At 35.5% G+C, this 20008-nt stretch overlaps 1 protein-coding gene across 1 annotated transcript in view; it reads left to right on the forward strand.

The window, feature by feature from the left end:
• LOTGIDRAFT_236952 (hypothetical protein) overlaps positions 1 to 18281 on the forward strand; it is a gene marked incomplete at both ends in the record, with an annotated part of 71061 nt that extends 52780 nt beyond the window's left edge. The window contains 36 exons of the mRNA XM_009068538.1: positions 412 to 565; positions 788 to 1009; positions 1361 to 1454; positions 1610 to 1727; positions 2325 to 2470; positions 2646 to 2779; positions 3267 to 3542; positions 4019 to 4294; positions 4817 to 4965; positions 5267 to 5408; positions 5866 to 5969; positions 6205 to 6408; positions 6780 to 6954; positions 7127 to 7401; positions 7644 to 7799; positions 7978 to 8197; positions 8523 to 8671; positions 9064 to 9384; positions 9830 to 9998; positions 10413 to 10615; positions 10890 to 11076; positions 11418 to 11588; positions 11803 to 12210; positions 12634 to 12793; positions 13120 to 13265; positions 13546 to 13637; positions 13917 to 14100; positions 14324 to 14438; positions 14869 to 15073; positions 15297 to 15476; positions 15718 to 15940; positions 16114 to 16423; positions 16861 to 16972; positions 17208 to 17228; positions 17595 to 17702; positions 18069 to 18281. Coding sequence (XP_009066786.1) covers positions 412 to 565; positions 788 to 1009; positions 1361 to 1454; positions 1610 to 1727; positions 2325 to 2470; positions 2646 to 2779; positions 3267 to 3542; positions 4019 to 4294; positions 4817 to 4965; positions 5267 to 5408; positions 5866 to 5969; positions 6205 to 6408; positions 6780 to 6954; positions 7127 to 7401; positions 7644 to 7799; positions 7978 to 8197; positions 8523 to 8671; positions 9064 to 9384; positions 9830 to 9998; positions 10413 to 10615; positions 10890 to 11076; positions 11418 to 11588; positions 11803 to 12210; positions 12634 to 12793; positions 13120 to 13265; positions 13546 to 13637; positions 13917 to 14100; positions 14324 to 14438; positions 14869 to 15073; positions 15297 to 15476; positions 15718 to 15940; positions 16114 to 16423; positions 16861 to 16972; positions 17208 to 17228; positions 17595 to 17702; positions 18069 to 18281 — 6522 coding nt within the window. The remainder of the gene's footprint in view (positions 1 to 411; positions 566 to 787; positions 1010 to 1360; positions 1455 to 1609; positions 1728 to 2324; positions 2471 to 2645; positions 2780 to 3266; positions 3543 to 4018; positions 4295 to 4816; positions 4966 to 5266; positions 5409 to 5865; positions 5970 to 6204; positions 6409 to 6779; positions 6955 to 7126; positions 7402 to 7643; positions 7800 to 7977; positions 8198 to 8522; positions 8672 to 9063; positions 9385 to 9829; positions 9999 to 10412; positions 10616 to 10889; positions 11077 to 11417; positions 11589 to 11802; positions 12211 to 12633; positions 12794 to 13119; positions 13266 to 13545; positions 13638 to 13916; positions 14101 to 14323; positions 14439 to 14868; positions 15074 to 15296; positions 15477 to 15717; positions 15941 to 16113; positions 16424 to 16860; positions 16973 to 17207; positions 17229 to 17594; positions 17703 to 18068) is intronic.
• Positions 18282 to 20008: the final 1727 nt, after the last annotated feature.

The raw sequence follows: 20008 nt of genomic DNA on the forward strand, positions 1-20008 counted from the left end.
ATGATATATTAAAGGGACTCCATTTTCTGGAGTTGATTTTAGTCTTGAATATATGTAAATAGTCTTCAGAAGTACTAGAAATGTACAAAAATCGCATAATTCCTTCAAAAATATCTCAAATTTGGAATTTCGTATCCTATTTCCATAGATGTCTTTCCTATATATGGCAGTGCCTCAAGATGAATCGTCTTTTTAACTTTCAAACGCGAATAATTCTAGTCACAGATGGATTTGAAGGCTCAAATTTCGACGGTGAGCTGTGAACAATATAACTGATTGGCTTAGCTAAAGCTAAGCACGTTTCTGAGATAATGGTACGATTAGTCAAAAAATGGCGCACCTTTTGGAGTTGAAGTTATATTTTCTATGGTTTACCTTTTTGAAGATTTTAAAATACCATCTTCATTACAGCCTCATACATCAATGAAGTGTTCCTGGGATGGTTTCATAGATAATGAAAGTCCAATTGTTGAATTTACTTTTGGTTTGGGATCAAGAGAAGGAACTACTGATGTCATCGCTCCAGTATCTCTTCCAGGATATACTACCTTGCATCTAGTGGACAGTAAGTAGCACGATCTCGCTCATAAGTAAATGTTGCTTCAGTATCAAACAAATTGCTTGAGAAAGTATTGTATAAAAACATAAACCCAAATACCTAGGTTCCAAACCTCAAAACGAAACGCGAAATCCAAAGCAACGTATTGATAATACATCGATATGTTATATAACTTAACAGTATAATATCGTCTCACTATGATCTTCCAAATAACTATTTTTCTTACAGATCTGCTTGGAGGCGTAACCCATGGAAAGAAATATTTCGCTATTGTGACAGCGAAAAATGCAGTGGGTAAAACAATATCAGCTGTATCGGACAGTATCAGTGTAGATGTTACACCACCAGTTGTTGGTCAAGTTGTCGAGTTGAGAACAGAATATATTATTAACGTTACTAGTGATAGATCTACATCAGAACTCAATACTCATAGCTGTAACTCAAAGGACGGTAAGTTAGATCATTGATGCACATCTCCAGAAATCCATGATTTAGTGTTCTGGAAATAAATGCGATATTCATTAAACTTGCAAAAACAAAAAAATAATTCTTGGAGCTGTTTCTAAGTATGTTATATGTGTCGACTATATAACTATATCATACAGAAACCACAAGTTGTGTAAAGATGAAGGTTGGTGGATGGCAAGTTAACATCAGCTACCAGTAGAAGCTATATCGCAGACTAGGTAGCTGTTAGTAGTCGCGGTAGTTGGTGCATGGTTTGATGCAGAGATTATGTTCATTGGAGTTCCAATAATAGTTGATACTTTTGCTATACTTTTATCTCCTGCATATTTTCAGATTGTGATAAGATAGATGCAGTCTGTCAAGAATCTCTTACTTCCATCAACGTCGCCTGGTCTCAATTTACTGACCCTGAAACTAAGATTGTCAGGTATATGTAGAAGATTTTATCTGTAATTGCAGTTACTTCACCTATTGGATGCAAGAATCTAAGTACCAATTAACACTTTGAAATTGACTTTTTGTTGCTGTCATTGCTCCATTGTAATATATCCATATTTACTTGATATTCTATTGTCTTTGTAGGTATGAAATTGCAGTAGGAACAACTCCAGGTGGAGGTCAAGTTAAACAGTTCTTCACAGCATCTTTAGATAAACGATACATGACCATCAAAAATCTGGCTCTCAATGGATTGAAACAGGTATTTGGTATTTTTAAACTAGAAAAGTGATTGCAATCCTTAAAAGATTGTCCAGTCTTTTTGTGTTTGTATCTTGTACCTAGAGGCTCTATTTGATCATCCATTTGTCCATCCCTCTGTGTTTCCTGTTTCCAGCTTCCAGATGAGTTAATTTGCTTGTATTATCTAGTTGCTCAACAGCTTCTTGCATAACCGGATGCAACCATACTGGTCTTCGTTATTTTGATACTTGATGAATGATCGGATTTTCCTTAGAGCCTTTTACTTGTAAATATCCATATAATAACTGACAACTATAAAAGATAGGGCTGCAACGATTCTTGAATTTGCGATTCGATTCAATGCAATAATATACGATACTCATCCAACGATAGATTTATTGCGATAATTGTCGCGATTCAATTATTTTAGAAGGAAAGAGAAAAATATTAAAGGGGTCTGGGAATTAATCGTGCCGATACATCACGATTATTTTTATCCAACGCGATGCATCGATAAGAAGGAAAGAATCACGGTTCATCAATTCATGGGTGAATTGTTCCAGCCCTAATTAAGGGTATAAGTCATTCTATTAATATATCAACAACTAATTTCCAGGTATATGTAACTGTTAAAGCCACTAACGCTGCAGGGTTGAGTACAGTTGCGACCTCTAATGGTGTATACATATCCTACGTCAGTCAAGGGAAGGAACCTCTGAAACCTATTGGTGTTTGGGATGGAGATACGCTTGATGGAGACATGTAAGTATAGGCTTTGACTAACAGCTATACAAATTACCACCGTAAGATGAATTTGACCTTGTTTTTTTTTTTTATTTTGTTTACAATTCTTAGAGCGATACTATTTCTAAAAATGTATCCATTGAAATTCCTATTTTTGTATTTGAGTTTTTGATTAAAGTTTCTTTTATTTCAGTAATTTCCAAACAAGTCTTGATACAATAACAGCAAGATGGGACGTGACTGGTGATCCTTGCCCTGCCATGAAATTGGAATGGTCTATAGTCAGAATAGATGGTTTGGTTGTCCAAAACTTCACAGAAATTCTAGGTAATCCTTTCTTCTCTCATTTTAAGTGCATATAGTTATCAATTTGAATGGCTCAAAGTCAAAGAGGGCAAAGACAGTAGCTCAAGTAGATGCGTGGGGGTGTACTTAAGCGGATTTTGGGCTCTTCCCTCAGGATTTTTTTTTTTTTTTTTTGCTCTTCTGCTTTTTTTCTGGAGATGGCGGTCCATTTAGGCTTGGGGGCCCGTGAACGTGGTTCAACCAGTCCCTATGGTAGTTGAGCTTCTGGGAAAAAGAAACAACGACATCGCCAATAGCAAGCAGAAAACCTTTTTATTGTTTATCCTTATATCTGCTATTTACTTACTTATTTTACGATTGGTGATGAAATAGAACTATCTAAAAACAATATTTTATAACTTATTTTACAATTAATAGTGAAAAGGAATTAGATGAATCTTGTATAATCTCCACCTCAAACTTGTACTTATATCTTATTGTAATGTGGTTGTTTTCGTGTTTTGTTCAGGATCACAAGTTGCAGTAAATGATAAACTCTCAATGAAGAATGGAGAGAGATATTACGTTTTACTACGTGTAACAACATCATCCGGTTATAGCTATATCCTACGTTCTAATGGTGTGACTATTGAACAAGAACCATTAATACCAGGACAAGTCAATGATGGTGATGTGGTTGGATTCGATTTGAACAAGATCTACACTCAAAACAAAGCGTCTGCTAATTGGGGTGGATTTGGTATTCCACTCAACGGTGACTCTGCTCCAGTTGAGATTGAATCAGGTGAGGCTTTTGCTTTTTTTGGGAATTTGTCTTTTAGTAATGGACTAAAGTAAACAATAAGATTTATGGATGGCAATTACTGTTTTGTTAACAATGCAACGTTTCAACGATGGTTTTCTTGTCTATATCTAGCAAGTGGCGAATTTGTGATGTTCATGAAGACGTCACACCAGCTATGAAATGTATCAAACCTCATTTTATGAAAAGGACACTCTATCCGGAATTGGGCACTATCAAAGTGTTAACTTATTTTGCTTATCCATTCTGCAAATATCTAAGAGTCTGATTTATAAATAGGATTGGAAAGTCAGATGCTCGAATTAATGAAAACTATTGACCAAAATCTAGAGACATGCGCCCATAACTTATATGACAGTTTTACGGTTATTTTGTAAAACGCCATTACTTTCTAAAAGGTTTACATAAATGCTGACGCCTTGTTTCGCCAATAACAGGAAGATGCTTTCTTTTGGCAGGTAACCCAGGAGTTGGTGTCACGGGTGAAAATAAAAACCAAGAGATCTTGTATTATGAAGTTGCTTTAGGAAAAGATCGACGATTCCCCAAAACTCGGGACAATGTGGTACCATTTACTAACGTCGGTCTGAATACATCGGTGACCTTCTTCGATCTTAAGTTATTGCCCTTGACAGCTACATATTACTTCACTGTCCGAGCTACCAGTAAATCACTAGCTGTTGCTGAAGTTACTTCCAATGGTTTCCAAGCTGGTTATAATCATGGTGTATTAGGTAGGTCATAATTTCTTGGACATTAAAATGGCATCCCTTGGCTACTTTCTGAAGAAAATTACATTGAAACAGAAATTATTCTATTGGCATTCAAATACTTTAGCATTTTTCAAACCGGTTTCCCTTTGTCGGTGATGCAGGTCGGTGGTGTTTACATGGAAAGACCTCTACTCGAGCATATGAGACAATAAACGCAGGCCGCATGTGCTACAGACTATACACATGAAAGACAGCTCAGCAGTAGGAATTTGAAAAAGCGTAGGATAATACAAAATACCCCTCATTTCACACTTTCACGTTGCCCGTCTTCATCAGCCCAGAAATGTAGGACGTAAATCTTCATTCGCTTTATTCCATTTCTTGTAGAATTCAGTTATCACAGGAGCTTTGATTCCTCTTTTTACAATTTTGCATCCAATTCCGGACAATATAGAATTGACTCTGTTCGTTTAAACAGCTAAATTTTAGACGTCTTTTTTGCATGCAAATGATGATTATGGAATATTCCTTGTCTTTTTCTAGCTGCCTCCATAGTTATGCCAGAATACATCAAGAATAACACAGTTATAGATATCCAATGGAATGAATTTCAATCTAAAGTTGGTATGATGATGTACTATATTGCCATATCGTCTAATAATACAGTTACTGAGGACCAATGTCGCCAATTTGTAAGTTTTGTTTATGATAATAGGCTTTTAGCATAGCTGTGTAAAACATGTTAACTTTCATCGTGTTTCGAACGTAAAATAATGGTATAAATCACTGAAGTCAAAATATTAGGTTCTTAGTATTGGTACTAGCCTCTATCATCCAATCTCTCTTTGTCAACGTACGGCTTCGTCGTAGATAGGAATAGTCTGGGCTTCAGAGACTACATTGGTATTTAAAAAAAAACTTGCATTTTTTCTAACCCAAACCGATATACTAAATGATATTTGATTTGAAATTATGATATATATATATTTATAGATCGAGGGAGGTGATATGACTGAAGAAGGCAGAAAGAAGGTATTTGATATTAGAGATGTAGAAAATGTAGGAAAGGATACCTTTAAACAACTAACAGATAGAATTCTAGAACAGGATCATGGATACTACGCCACAGTTATAGGTAAGTGTTTTGCTCACAATATGGATAGTTAGGTTGCTAAGGCAGATTCCCCCAATGTATCCACAAGTGGCTGAGCATGTACTAGAAACCTATATTACAAGCCCACTAACTGAAATTCCGACGATCTATCGAATTACAATTTGGGAAATTCGGAATCAAATTGACACAAGCCCATGGGCGGATGTGCTCAGTGGCGTTTCTTAGAAACATGAGCCGAGGGGGGCGAGCAGGGGCAACAGAATTGTGCATATGATTCTTCTATTTTCCTGTCTCAAAAGCTTCCTTATTTTTTTAATAAGCTATTAATGCACAAATTCATCGTGAAGAGTCAAACTTATTCGTCTATAAATAAAGTATAATGAAGTATAATTACTTTCGTGTGCATTACTATACATTACTATACTATCTTGAACATTGGTCTTGTGTCAGTAAAAAAACTGGGAATATTTTCTTCTAGGTGTTGATAAAGCTGGTGATTGTAATTTAACGACATTCGCCTTCCACGTGGACATCACTCCACCAGTTAAAGGTCTGATCAAGGTCGGACCATATTACGGCATGGTATGTATTAGGTTTACCAATCCAAACAATCTTTTTCTCGGCTGCACGATGTCTATTTTGAATGTATAATCAATATATTTTTTGTCGCTTCAAATTCATTGAAAAATATGATGGCCTTAATCCGATGAAAAAATTAAATTTAGGTAGGGAATTTAGGCTCTTGGTCCGAGGAGCAAGCTTCTCAGTCCGATCTGTTTCTATTGACTTCTATGTTTTTTTTCTTATTATATTTCAGAAAATGTCGTATGCTGCCTCCTCAGAATCTGTAACGGTTGATTGGAAAGATTATATAGATGATGAATCTGGTATCAAATGTTTCCGAGTCAGTTTAATTGAACAATCAACATGTGAAACTGGTGCTACAAGAACCACCATCGTCAAACCAATAGAAATCAATGGAAATTATACAGCTTATGAATTCTTGGGGCTTTATCTACAAGTAAGTGACCCTGAAACTGCATTAGATGTGCTTCCCGAAGTGACAGTAAATGCATGCCATTTGTACTGATTAACAGTGGCGGCGCCAGCTTCCCGAGACATGGGGATACAACTGTCGAGGCTGAATTCAAAATGCGGCAATCATGTAGAGGTGTCATAGTCGCAAGCGTGTGAGAGAGTTCTTCAAGAAAATTAGCTAAAAAATGACATATATTTTGGTGCCAAAATGCAGAAAAACTCTATTTTCAAATTTGTCAAAAATAAACCTGGGGTGCAATTGGGAGTGCAAACCATTTTCAAACGCAACTGGTTCAAACAAGACCAAGTACATATGAAGGTCAGATTGGCATTGTTATGTTATGTTTGTTTCAGCCTTCAAGACCCTATATAGTGCATCTTGAAGTTGAAAATAATGCAGGGTTGAAAATTAAAGCAGAGACAGCCCCTGTAATTTATGATACCACTAAACCAACTGGTGGTCATGTTGTTGATGGTACGAACTTCAGACAAGATGTTGTGTGGATAAATTCACTATCTACTGTTACAGGTAAAGTACTCATTAAAGATCCAAATAATAGATAATAAGGTCACATTGGGTAACTAATCAGTACATTGGTATAATGAACCCTTATGTCGATCATGTCGATTGAATCCATTGTGTCCGAATCTCCTTTGGTTTTTCTTAAACTGTTCTATATCTTCTTCGTCCTTTTTTGTAGGATCTGTTCTGTACCTACCGTCACCAGATGGACCATCGTGTCCAAGTAGAAACATCAAATTTACAGATTCAAGCTGGAAACGCTTCAAGGCTGAACAAAACTATGATAGCAAAGGCAACAGACTCCAACTGGAATATCGCGATGGAAATGTATTGACCAATCCTGATAGAGACAATGAATTAGAGATCAAACTAGCCAGAGATGTTAAAACTGACACTATGTTTACTGGTGGTTATTATAGAGATGCTGATATGGTCAATGGCGGAACTTATGAGGTAAATATAAGATTTCTGCGAATATAGAGGGTTTGAGTATCACAAATATCAAGCTTGGAATGGATGGGAAAAATTTGAAATTGGAGGAGGAATGCTAGATCCACTGGGCTGATTTTTTTTTGGTAATCAAAAACGTGACCATGATTTGATCTGTTGAAAGACTTAAATGGCCCTTCAGCTGCAAAATCCAATTACATCTTGCAATGAAAAATATTACATCTGCAATTTTTTTTATCTTTCAGGTAAATCTCCAAGCAGCAGATGGTAAAGGCAAAGCCGTTACCTCTATAGTATTATGGGATGGACCAGAATCTGTTATTGTAGAATATGACTATACCAAGGAAGTTGATTGGACTTTGGGCGTCTGTTCTTGTTGTAAAGTTGATCCAAATGATAATGTAAGTTGCTATGGTTGGTTTTATTTATTATTTTGTCAATTATAAAGTCACAGTTAATTCAACCTCTGTGAATCAGGCAATTCGGTGTATCACAGGGTATTTCAGAGGCCATTTTTGAAACGCTTTAAGATATACCAATTTGTCTGGTTCAGTATGGTGATATATGATTTCTTTGTAGGAATGTCTTAAAGTATGTAACTGTAAGGATTTCCTTGAAGCAAGAAACATTGTGAAGCGTTCAACAGGAGCCAATGATACTAACAAACCAGACTATGTCAAGGATCTCACAGAAGAACAGAGAGCAGAACTGATGCTGGAAGAAACAGCAGGAGACACTGGCGATGTACAGGCTGTTCAAATTCCATCTTATAGATCTTGTGGAATCCAGATCTTGGCAGGTTGGTTGTTTGGTGTATCTGGTTGCTTAAAAAACTGTCATACTTTTCATTTCCAGATCATTCATTAGTGATTTAACACAGTCATAAAGCTGTGATTCTGTGTATAGGTGTCTAATATCGTTTTAATTACACGGTCCAAATATTATGATCTTAGCTTTGATACTTTATGAATAACCAGGAATGGAAATTATTGTCATCTGGATGACCCGATATATATATATACATATCTTGAGCGGACAGAACCCTGGCTTGTTTTGGTCAGTCCTGATGAGCTGTTCAAAACATCATTTACTTCAGGTTACAAGTTTGTGTTTCGTTTTTACAGGTGATGCCCAGAAGTTGATAACATGGTGTCGCTTCAAAGACAATCTCAACCAACCAATGAAAGCAGAGAGAAAGTTGACCTTTGACCCATCAGCATCTGTCAATAATTACAGATTAGAATTCAACATCCTGCAGGAAGAGGCAACCGGGGTAGATCTTTTAAATATATGAATAGTATAGTTATTGTCAATTCGATGATGAAGTGTTTGTTTGATTACGTCGAACGTAGTCATGGGCTCTAATTTCAGTCGGTGTGTGAAAGTCTGCTGACCGTGAATAAGTGATCTAACCTTCTTGGTGTTTATTGTTAGAAAAGATCCATTTTAAGAGATTTGGCAAAGACCAGCTGGTTATAGGAAGGATTCTCGTGAATATAATTTGTTTTTATTGTAAAAAATGGTTGTTTCTTTTCTTCTTTTTTTCTTAAGGCTCGATTACTTATATCACAGGATACCGTGTTTAAAATTGCATTTTAACATAACTACATTTAGTGAGATCAGCCCTTTTTGCTGCCATTTTAATATTTTGATGTTCCTTTTCAGGGTACTTGGTGTCTGAATGTTTATGTTAATGATGACGAAATATCCGAACTTTGTGGAATACCAGAACTTTCAGTTGAAACGAAACTCTTCCTTCACGTCTGGAACTGGAAGAACTATCTGCCTCCATTACCAACTAAAGTTGAAGACATGTTTGAACTGTGGTCAACTAAGGCCATATTTACAGACCTCATTATGCCACCAGAAAGTAATGCCATATGTCGCCTTGGTCGACCATTCCGTGGTGGTAAGAATGCCGTTGTGAAATTTGAAGCAGGAATTGGTACGAGAGTTAACAGTGATAATGTGGTGCCCTTCAGAGAGGTTAGTGGAAGTATTAAGAATCATGAAGAGATTGTAAAGAGATTTTCAAAACTTTTTATGTGTATCGGGGACACTCAAAATTGGGATGGTGCAAATTGTTGACACCAGACACCAGAAATAAGCTTTTTATAACATCACTATCGCAAAAGCTGCTATTAATATCTGAGGACCCTTGCCTTTAGTGACTTTTTGAAATCAAAACAATTTAATCCCTTGTATTAAATTAATGGCTATTTTGAGAGTTGTCGTCTGTGAAAATAGCTATCAGAAGGTTAAATAGCTACAGATGTTTGATGTATTGGATTCAGTACATGTACACTAAGACCCAATTTGATTATCCTCATGCAGATATCTGCAATATTCACAAAGACTTCTTTTGCCTTCAAAGCAAAAGCAACTGTATGTAAAACAACCCATCAAAGTTATGTTCAAATTCTTGTTGTAGGTAACAAGACCATGTATTCCATGTCAGACACCGTGTGATAGATTTGAATGTCTACCACCATGTAACAGTCAAAAAGTGACTCAACATAATCTTAAACTGAACAATTTGGAGCTAAATGCCACAGAAATAGTGAATGGAACTGAAAAAGCTATACATTACCATTTCACAGGTAAGATTAGAGGAAAATACAACATCAAAACCACAGTGGTCAATATTGCCAACTCTTACAGTTGGTTAAATGACCAATATCTGCATTAGTCAAGAACATAGTAGAATAGAGGTTTTCATTGCGTATGATTTGGCGCCAGACAGACCCGATGAGGCGCTAGGCGGAGAGGGGGAAGGGTATCTGGCATTTGCCCCAGGAAATAGTTTGTACCCTCCAATTGCACCCCCACTTCATTTCTACCAAATTCAGAAATTTTACTTTAATACGTTTTTAACCCAAAGTATGTGTAAGAAGACACCAAATTAATTCTATTTTTCAATGGTTCTCTTGTGAATTTTCAGATGCTCAGGTGGGGGCTCATGGAAATATCCATACTGATAATTTGTTTATGTGGATACATTGGTCTTATTTCAGTGAAAGCTGTTCTTGGCTCAGGAATGAGTGTAATATCTTCATCTAATGGTTTCTATGTTGATGTTACTCCACCAGAGGTCTTTGAAGAAACCTTCCTATATATTGATGTATACCAGGGTAATTTTACTCCCGTGTCCTACCAAGCTTCTAATGACACCATCAGATCCATTTTCCTCTGTGAAGATACAGAAAGTTTGATAGTGGTATGTTTTGTAATGATAATACTTATCTCTATATATTGCTCTGACAATTTCAATAATAAAGTTGCTTTGAATGTATTTGCTTTGATAAAAATATACTTTTTTTGTGAGATTACATCGATAAGAAACACATTTCTCTCCTAGAATTTTCACCCCAAAATGTCACAAATTTTAGCTGAAAATTGAAACAAATTTTCAAGACATAATGTGTGCTCATGTTGCGTGTTATTATATGATTTGTATGAAAGGGCTTAATAAGCTTACTTGGTTCTTTTAGGAGTATCAATGGGCTATAGGAACTACACCAGGAGGACTGGATATTCAAGAGTATGTATCAACTGGTATAAATCCTTCAGGAACCAACAGAAATCTGTTAGGAATATTGGAAGATAATTCTACCTACTATGTTTCTGTCAAATGTAGAAATGGTGCAGGCTTAGAAACTGTCTACAATGAACAGAAAGGTATAGTAAAATATTAACTCTGAGGAAACTACAATGCGTCACATAATGCTTTTACAAATCTTTTAAGCTCGTCTCATTATTGCATCGAGGATACGCCTTTTTTTGAGTGGATTTAACATCCCAACCGCAACATTATCATTATCATTATTATTATTTTTATTATTATCATTATCATTATTGATATTACTATTATTATTATCATTATTATTATTATCATTATCATTATCATTATCATTATTATTATCATCATTATCATTGTTACTATTATGATAATGATGATTATTATCATTACTATCATTATGATAGTACTATTGTCGTTACTATTATTACTATTATTACAGGTGTAACGGTGTTGCTGAACGCTCCTGATATCGCTGATATAAATACCAACATCACAGGTGCTGAGCCATTTACAGAGAAAGTTTCACCACCTACTGCTATGAAATCAACAGATCCAAGTTCCATTGGATGTTCCTGGACTGTTAGTGCTGATCCCTCTATTAGAGAATATGGTAATTAAATATATATTGTCTATAGGCGTTTCATATCCAAGAACATGCAGATGCATCTCTCCAAATCACAATCCACAATTTGTAGTCCGCACCCAGAAAGTTCTTTAGAGCAGAACTCATTTACCATCAATTTTGAAACTTGCAGAACTAATAGTTCTGTTTCTTGTATTCGCCATTTTGTTTATTTTGTCTTATGATTCAATGCTGATTTCAGATTTTGGTGTTGGTAGTACAGTAGATCCTTGTGACGATATATTCCCATTTACTTGGGTTGGTTACAATGTGTCTGGAGAAGTCGCAATCAAAGATGGCTGGTTACAGATCAATGGGGAAAAGGTTGAACCAATTGGTGCCTATAACCCGAATCAAACAGACACAAACGACACTTCCACTGCTACCACTGGTTACAAGATGGAACCTGGAAGAACTCTGTTCTTGTGTATGAGAATGTGTAACGAAGCTAGACGCTGTACTGTTAGAAATGTCGGTACTTCTATCATTGTTGACGCTAATTCCAAAATGGCCACCTCTACAAATGGTGAAAGTGTTGAAGTTAGTCTAGGATCTTCCACCGGTAGAAAGAAACGTGCTGTCACAGATGTTGTTATTAAAACTCCACCGGGTATGTATTTCGAGAGGTTTTGGTCATTATCAAATTCGGATTCCAATGTGTAAGCTCTCAAGATAAACTAACTTCCCAACAATGAAATGGGAGAATACAAATAGAACCTTGGCAGATTTAATTGTTAACTCATTAGCACTTCTTGAAGTTTTGTGTGTCGCAGGTACACGCTCTCTTAGTGAAACATTTATGAGACTACTCTTTCAATATTGCATGACATGCTGAATTTGGGCCCTTTATTTTCAAATTTTTTCCATGACAACCAGTCACCGGACTACTCTTGAATGGCTCGTTGCCTGGGTCGCTCGCTATATTTGCCAATATTTTTTTGACCGAACCTCTTCCATCCCAATTCAAAGTTCAACAGCCACAACTGGAGTGTTAATCGTTTAGTTTACTTATCAGTCATTTTTCTTTATTTAGGTCTACAACCAGGTCAGACCATCATGGAAACAGAACTGACTACAGTTCAATTAGAGGCCGATTATAGATCTGATGCTAGTACAGAATTTATATCATATATAACAAACCCTGCCACTACGTTGACTCAATCTCGATATCTTCATAGATTACTTCTCAATAGGTACAACTACTATCTTCTTTTTTATTACACTTCTAAATGAAGTGGAATGGAATTTTACGTCCTACTCTCCTGAAATTAATAGGCGAATGAAGACAGAAAATGTGATGCAGTGCGCAATGAGGGAAAACGGCATTAGCCTACTCTTTTTCACTTTCCACCAGTCGAGTCTCAAGGGATCTTTAAAGTACATAGTCTGTCGCTTCCGAACAACTAGACGCTTTTTCCATGCCAACTCTTCCGACGATGTCGCCAATCCTCAGAATTATTTGGCACCCATTTGTTACTTTTCTTTCCAGCATTTAACATTCCTTAATTTTGAATTTCAGATTAAATCCCAACGCAGGAGATAAATCGTTCAGTGTAACATCAGTTGGTAATCTTCCTATGCCTGGTCCACTAGAATTCACCATCAAATACAATCCAGCTACAACAGATGCTGATAAACAACCTATGTTGATACATTGGAATCCAGGTAAAGTTCTCATTAGTTAATACATTACGTTCGATCTCAAACACTGCCACTAGATTTTTTTTTTTAAATATCTCCCTCGAAGCAAACTTTGGTTCACGGAGCCAGTTGTAAGCCTTGAGCGTCCTCAGCACTGTGCCACCATTCTTTCTTTTGATAGCCTATGCTTGTGCATTTTTTGTTTCTCCTACGCTAATTATTAAAAGGAGAGCAAATGTTTCGATTTTGATAGTTTCCCTTTAACACGGCCCTTTTTCAATTTTATTTTATTCTCTTACTTCAGCTAAATCAATATGGGAACTCAGTAAAAGAACATGCAAAAATGAAGCAAACACAGAAATAGTTAATGAGACTACAGGAGAAATTAAGATTAAGGTAATAAATTCTAGATTATTTTTCGACCACAGTGGTTTCAAAATTGTATTGTCTAATGTTTAGTACAATTATAAGGAAAATTTCTAAACATTGGCTTTTGTCTCAAAAACTATGAAATGCCCTAAGGGCATGTGTTGAATCACGGTCAGTAAACAGGGGTTCAACCAGATCTCTCCCCCTGAATTTATTTTTCAAGTAAAACACAACCAGCTATGACCCTAGTATCTGAACTGTTATCTTACAAATACAATGCCTTTAACTCTTTTCTGATTATTTAAGGTATGTGATACATGGAGTTCAGATGAAACTGTAACCACCAGAACAAAACGAGCTGTAGGAAAAGATGCATATTTCAAAAGAGATACACAGTTTATGGTAACTGATGTATTACGTAAAATACCCAACACTCCACCACAGTTAGCTCCTGATGTACCCAGACAATTCACCATGATAGAAGATGAAGGTAAGCGATTGAAATACTTCATCGTCCCTTGGCAGCGCCAACCTCCCTAATCTGGGGGGACAAACGGCTGTAAGGGGCCGGGCAGATTGGCTTAGTCTGGTGGTGCCTGGAAAGTGTGTCTGTTATATACATGTAATAGGTTCTGTGGCTAAAACCAAAGTACAAGATTAGAGTCATCAAGTGATTTAAGCTGAAGTCTAATATTTCGATTCTGATTTTGTAGGAACTATCGTGTATCAATTGAAGGTGGTAGACCCAGAAGGAGATGAAGTTGTGTATTCATTTGGTTCCACACCGTCAGCATCACTTGGCAGTGTGAATCTCACAGCTAAAGGATTGTAAGTTCTTTTTCATTATCAGCATTAAAAGTATTATCATCATCATCAGCATTATCACCAACATCAATAGCAAGTCTCTTCATCATCATTATCATCTACTACTAGCAGTTCTTTCACCACCATCTTCTACTCGCAATATCCTCATCGTGTTCTCGAATTCTATCATCATCATCTCTTACTCTCTCGCAGCACCATCATCATCATCTTCTACTCGCAATATCCCCATCATCATCTTCTAACCCACTTGCAGTAGCTCCGACACATTGTCTTCTTATTCATAGTTTTGATATATTTCAGAAGCAATATTGAGCAATTTTTTAAAGTAAGACTTTTGGAGATATAAGTTTTACCCTTTTGCAGAAAAAGTTTTGTGTTAAGTCTGATTAGGTAGTAAATGATTTCTTTAATTAGACCATTTTTGTTTTTTTAGACTAATGTATTTACCATGTAAAGATTGTTCAGGAGAAATAGAAGTTCCTGTTAAAATAACAGAAGTACAATCAGAAGAAATACCTCCAGAAGAAACCGAAGAGACGTTGAAGATCGTAGTAACTGAAGCTAATGATGCCCCGACGGTTTTTGCTTTGAAAAAAGATAAAAGCTTATTGCTATCAGATCCTACAGAAACTGTCGTGGTAGGTTCTAAATTTGCTCTGGACAGTTCTGGAAAGGACGATTTCGTACTTCCTGTGGCATTTATTAATGCAAATCCTGCTGGCCAAGAAATCATCTTTTAATCAGTTTTTCTAGATACCCGATCCACTGCTACTCTTTGAAAGTTATTTGACTTGAAATGGTAAAAGATAACGAAAATTTTGCTGGATGATCCATTATAATTTTTATGATTTTTTGTTCTAGCTCCTGATGGAACAGAATAGATTAGGTTTGAATGATTCTCACCAATATTCGTGGACATTCGGTGTATATGATGTGGATACCAGCGATAAACTTAGATTATTTATTGATCGACCTAAAAATGGTTCACTCACTATCAGTCCGGGGTATGAAAATACTCCAAGTTGCGGAATTGAAGCGAAGGTAAAATAGGCTTATTATATTAAAAAGAGTACCATAGTGTATGTAGCTCTTGCAGAGAGATTGCATAATACACGATGACTGGATCAATGACGTTTAGGGCCCTTATTCTCTAAAACTGTACCCTGTTCTTGATTGGATACTTAATTTTAAATTCAGATTTATATTTTCTAATTGTCCAATCAGATTGCAGAATTTGTCTTCAAATCGAACTTTTATCTTAGAATATTTTTTTGATTTTCAGGAATCAAGTCTACCGTGTAACAGAATGTCCCTACCACATCCTGTCAATCAAATGAAGTGGTTATATTATACAATGACCTATGAACCTGAAGAAGGAGTATCTGGCTATGACGACATAAGGATGTTTATTACTGATGATGCCGGAACCAGCTCTGATGTTGTCAGTATTAGAATGGCCATGATGATGATGCCTTGTCTGAATGGAGGAACTTGTCAACCAAAATGTAAGTTTTCGATGAGCTGTTGATGTGATGTAGAAAGGAATTGACTCCAATCCTAAATGACTCGTGTTGAAGGTGGGGCGTGGGAGTGGGTCCTGTTTGAACTCTGTCATTTCACATGTAAATTGAGACGTGCAGATTTATTGTGTTTATTATGAATATAAATTATTTTTAAGCCTCTGATGCTACATATACCTGTGAGAATTATCGTCGAGCTGAGAGTTTTGATGATCACTATTCATGTAAATGTGCAGATGGTTGGGTTGGTTCAAGATGCCAGGACGACTATGATGAATGTACAAGTTCTCCATGTAGCTGGCCGTATGTTTGTTATAACTATGAGAATCGCTATGAATGTGCCTGTTCTCAAGATGAACCTAACTGCGATGGACTGGTTGGTTGGATGATTGCTTTGATAGTTATTGGTGTACTGTTAATGATGGCAATCATTGCCTTGATTTGTTACATCTGCATGGTTAGAAGAGGGTAAGATACAATTTGTTAATTGTTATGACAGTTGATATTCAAAAAGCATGCAAAGCGATTGTTTAACACATCGATATCGTGGATCACAGACGAATATCGTGGAGCACCCAAGGATATTGTGGAACACACATTACCCATGATATCCATGTGGACTCACAAGGATATGTGGTTCAAACATGGATATCATGGAATACACAAGGTTATTTTGGGACACACAAAGATATTGTGGAGTAGAATGTCATTGATCATACAAGGATATAGTGGTTCACACGAAGATGATGTGGACTCACAAGGATATCGTGGATTACACAAGGATATTTTGGAACAAACGAGCACAATACAGAACAAAAAGCAGAGATATTAGATAACATTGTTTACATTGGACTTGTTTCAGACAATAACATGATGGTATTCATTTAAAAATATTTTTGTTTCAGTCGGGTCAAGTGGTCTAAGTTTTTCAATCGCTATGGATCAAATAATTCAAACCATTCTAGTGACGATGACAAGAAACAGATTACCTTTGATAACAACGCGTATAATCTTGACGTGAGTATTAATATTTTTAGGCTTTTGAAATCAGTTTCAAAGCTTAATTTCATTTGAACTACAATAAGTTGTTAGTTATTGGGGCATCTAGAGATCTTCGGAACATTTGCAAACAGAAATCACATAAAACATGTAAGATTAACTTTTTCTAGCAAAAGCATTTTAACCTTTCGGTCTTAAGGAAAAGGACTCAAGAGGAATCAAGTAATGAACCATTTTTATTTTTATTTTTTAGAATGAAGAAGAATATCCTAGGGTAAGCTTATTTTCTTTTATTTACAAGCTTGCCTTAACATGTCAGCTTAGAGTGGGAAGTCATTGAGCAAACAATCCGCGATCTCTCTGAAACCAACTTCGTACGATTTGGATACAAATGATTAGCTCTATAGCATTTAGGGAATAATTCTGACACAAAATCTCTGCAATATTAATACCTCTTGACGAATCACTGGTAAATACCGGTAGTAAAGAGTCTCGCCAAAAGAAGACACAACGCAATTCAACATTACCGACACAGATGCAGTTTTTTTTAAAACCGAATGGTCATTGAGCAGTACATTTGATAAATCTAATTCATATTGCGGTCCTTTTATGATCAATGTCCCTTTTTCATTTATTTCAGTCTCGGTCAGGATCAAGTCAAATGGTGATGTTTAATAGACGATATCAATATGATGGTTTAAATGGGCCAATGAGAGAACAGGAACTAATTGGTGTACCATCTATGAATGTAAGTAAAATGAACAACAATCTAATTAAAATTAAATTACAAATGCGTTTTTTCTCATATTTTCGTCTCACCCATCTAACAAGGTTTCTATTGCAACCGTATGCCAATGACGTTAATTTTTAACCAATCGAAGCGCTTATAGTAGGACCGGTCTGTTGCTGACTGCGGTTTATGGGATTGTGAAACTCAAATTAATTTTTGAATTACCCAACAATACTATCCTCAGCTCTTAAAGCCATCGTCTTTTTAATCGAAAAATCTAATACTTAGCCATATAAAGACATATTTTGTAATTCGTGCTAATATATATTTAACTTCTAGTAAAATTAATCAAATACTGAAGCATATTCTGTTTTCTATTTATAGAGTAGTCCTGCATCGAGTGGTATAAATGGTAATGGTAGAAAAGCCTCTTCATCACAAGGCAGTCACTTTGGACCAAGTACGTTTGAGATGTCCCGCAGTTCACCTAAGGGTGAAAGACTTCCCCAAGTTAGACTAGTGACCCCGCCCAGGGAACAGTTCGAGGTTCAAACACCATACAAGGAAACAGTACCATATCCAGATTATATAGATTAAGAAGATGATTTTGATGATGATTTGAAAAACAAAAATTCCATTTGAATAAAATAGTCTGAACATATACATGTATTGAAGATGCAAACTAGCGCATTATACAAACAAATTTCAAAACACACTTTTGAACAAGAGAAACAAACAAAATGTCACAAATGTGAAAATAACACCTTTAACAAAAGTTTTTAAATAGTTGCAATGTCTATAGCCTAATAACTCTCTTTTACAGAAAAAAATCCAAAATACAATCATTATCAACGGGGACAAAAACACAGAACGGACTTTTCAAATCATCATCTATATTTTTTTTAAGTGTAATTCAGTAGTTCAGATATTTTCTTGATAGCAAAAGTGTTGTAATAAAATGTAATTCGGATGCATTTGCATAAGTATTCGACTCGTAATTTTGATCTTTTGTAAAGCACATTAACCAGTAAATTAAGATCGTTGAATTCCTGAAAATTCCGCAGTGCTAAAAGAACCACAGTTTATTTTCGGAAATTATAATAATATATGAAAATTTTAAATTCATTTTCTGAATATTTTTCTAAGACTTTGTCTGAGCCACTGAATTTTTTTTGAATTTTTATTTTTATGTTTTCTATCCCTTTATAATGCTTTATCTTTGAACTAGAACATATCAAAAAGAAAAAAACACCTTACATCATGAATTACTCAATTTTTCCGTTTCTGACATAATTTTACGCAAAGCTGACAGCAATTTTTTATACTATTTTCATCCCACATTTTAGATGTTATTTTATACTTTTGTATCTTTCAATTCATCAAATAGTAAACTTGATGTGAGTCTAAAGGAATGCGGCAACCCAACTTTAATCTATTCTATATAAGATTTTATCATTCTAAAAAAAATGGAAATTAATATTTCAAAACTTTCTCGAGAACTCGATTAAGGTTTTGATAATAGTAATTAGTTTATTAAAATAGTGCCACAAATCATTCAAATATAAAAACAACACAAACAAATTATTTAGATTTCCGGCCATTACTGATCTATAAGACAAGTAATAATACTACATTCCAGTTTTCTGCTTAAATAATATTTCCTCCTTGCAATTTTTAGATTTTGCTATATTTTTCATAACCAATTTCTGATTCTATCATTTTATTAAATAAAGTATTTTTCTACAAATGTGTTTTTGTATACATTTTCTAAAAGCAGATTTTCTGATGTTGAAAAAGATTATCAGTTCAAAGAACTTTGCTATAATGATTAGGATGGTTGAAAAGAAACCAGTTACTATTGACAAGCAACTGATCACTATTACTAATGAAATATTTCCATTTTCTCTTGGGGTAGAACCCTCTCAAACTAATGCAGCAACTCTGTGTAAGCCTCCCATGGAGCGTCTAAGAGGGTCCATATTTTTAAAGACAAAAGCGTAATAAATTCATGTTTTTTAATTTGTCAGAAATGGGAACAACTTACATAAAGGAACAGATGGGCCTACTTTAGTCTCAGAAACGGGATTTTTTGTTTAACTAAGCCAATAAGTAAAAGGCTAGTGTTCACAGCTCACCGTCGAAATTTAGATCTTCAAATCTATGTGTCCAGAAGTAACCGAGTTTGAAAGTTAACAAAAACTAGTCGTCTTTTTATGAGACACTGCCATATATAAAAAGGACATCTTTTGAAATATGAAAATAATTTCCTTGTTCGAGATATTTTTGAAGGAATTATGCGTAATACTATTTCGTACATTTGTAGT

Source organism: Lottia gigantea (assembly GCF_000327385.1).
Source record: "Lottia gigantea unplaced genomic scaffold LOTGIsca_90, whole genome shotgun sequence".
Lineage (NCBI taxonomy): Eukaryota > Metazoa > Mollusca > Gastropoda > Lottiidae > Lottia > Lottia gigantea.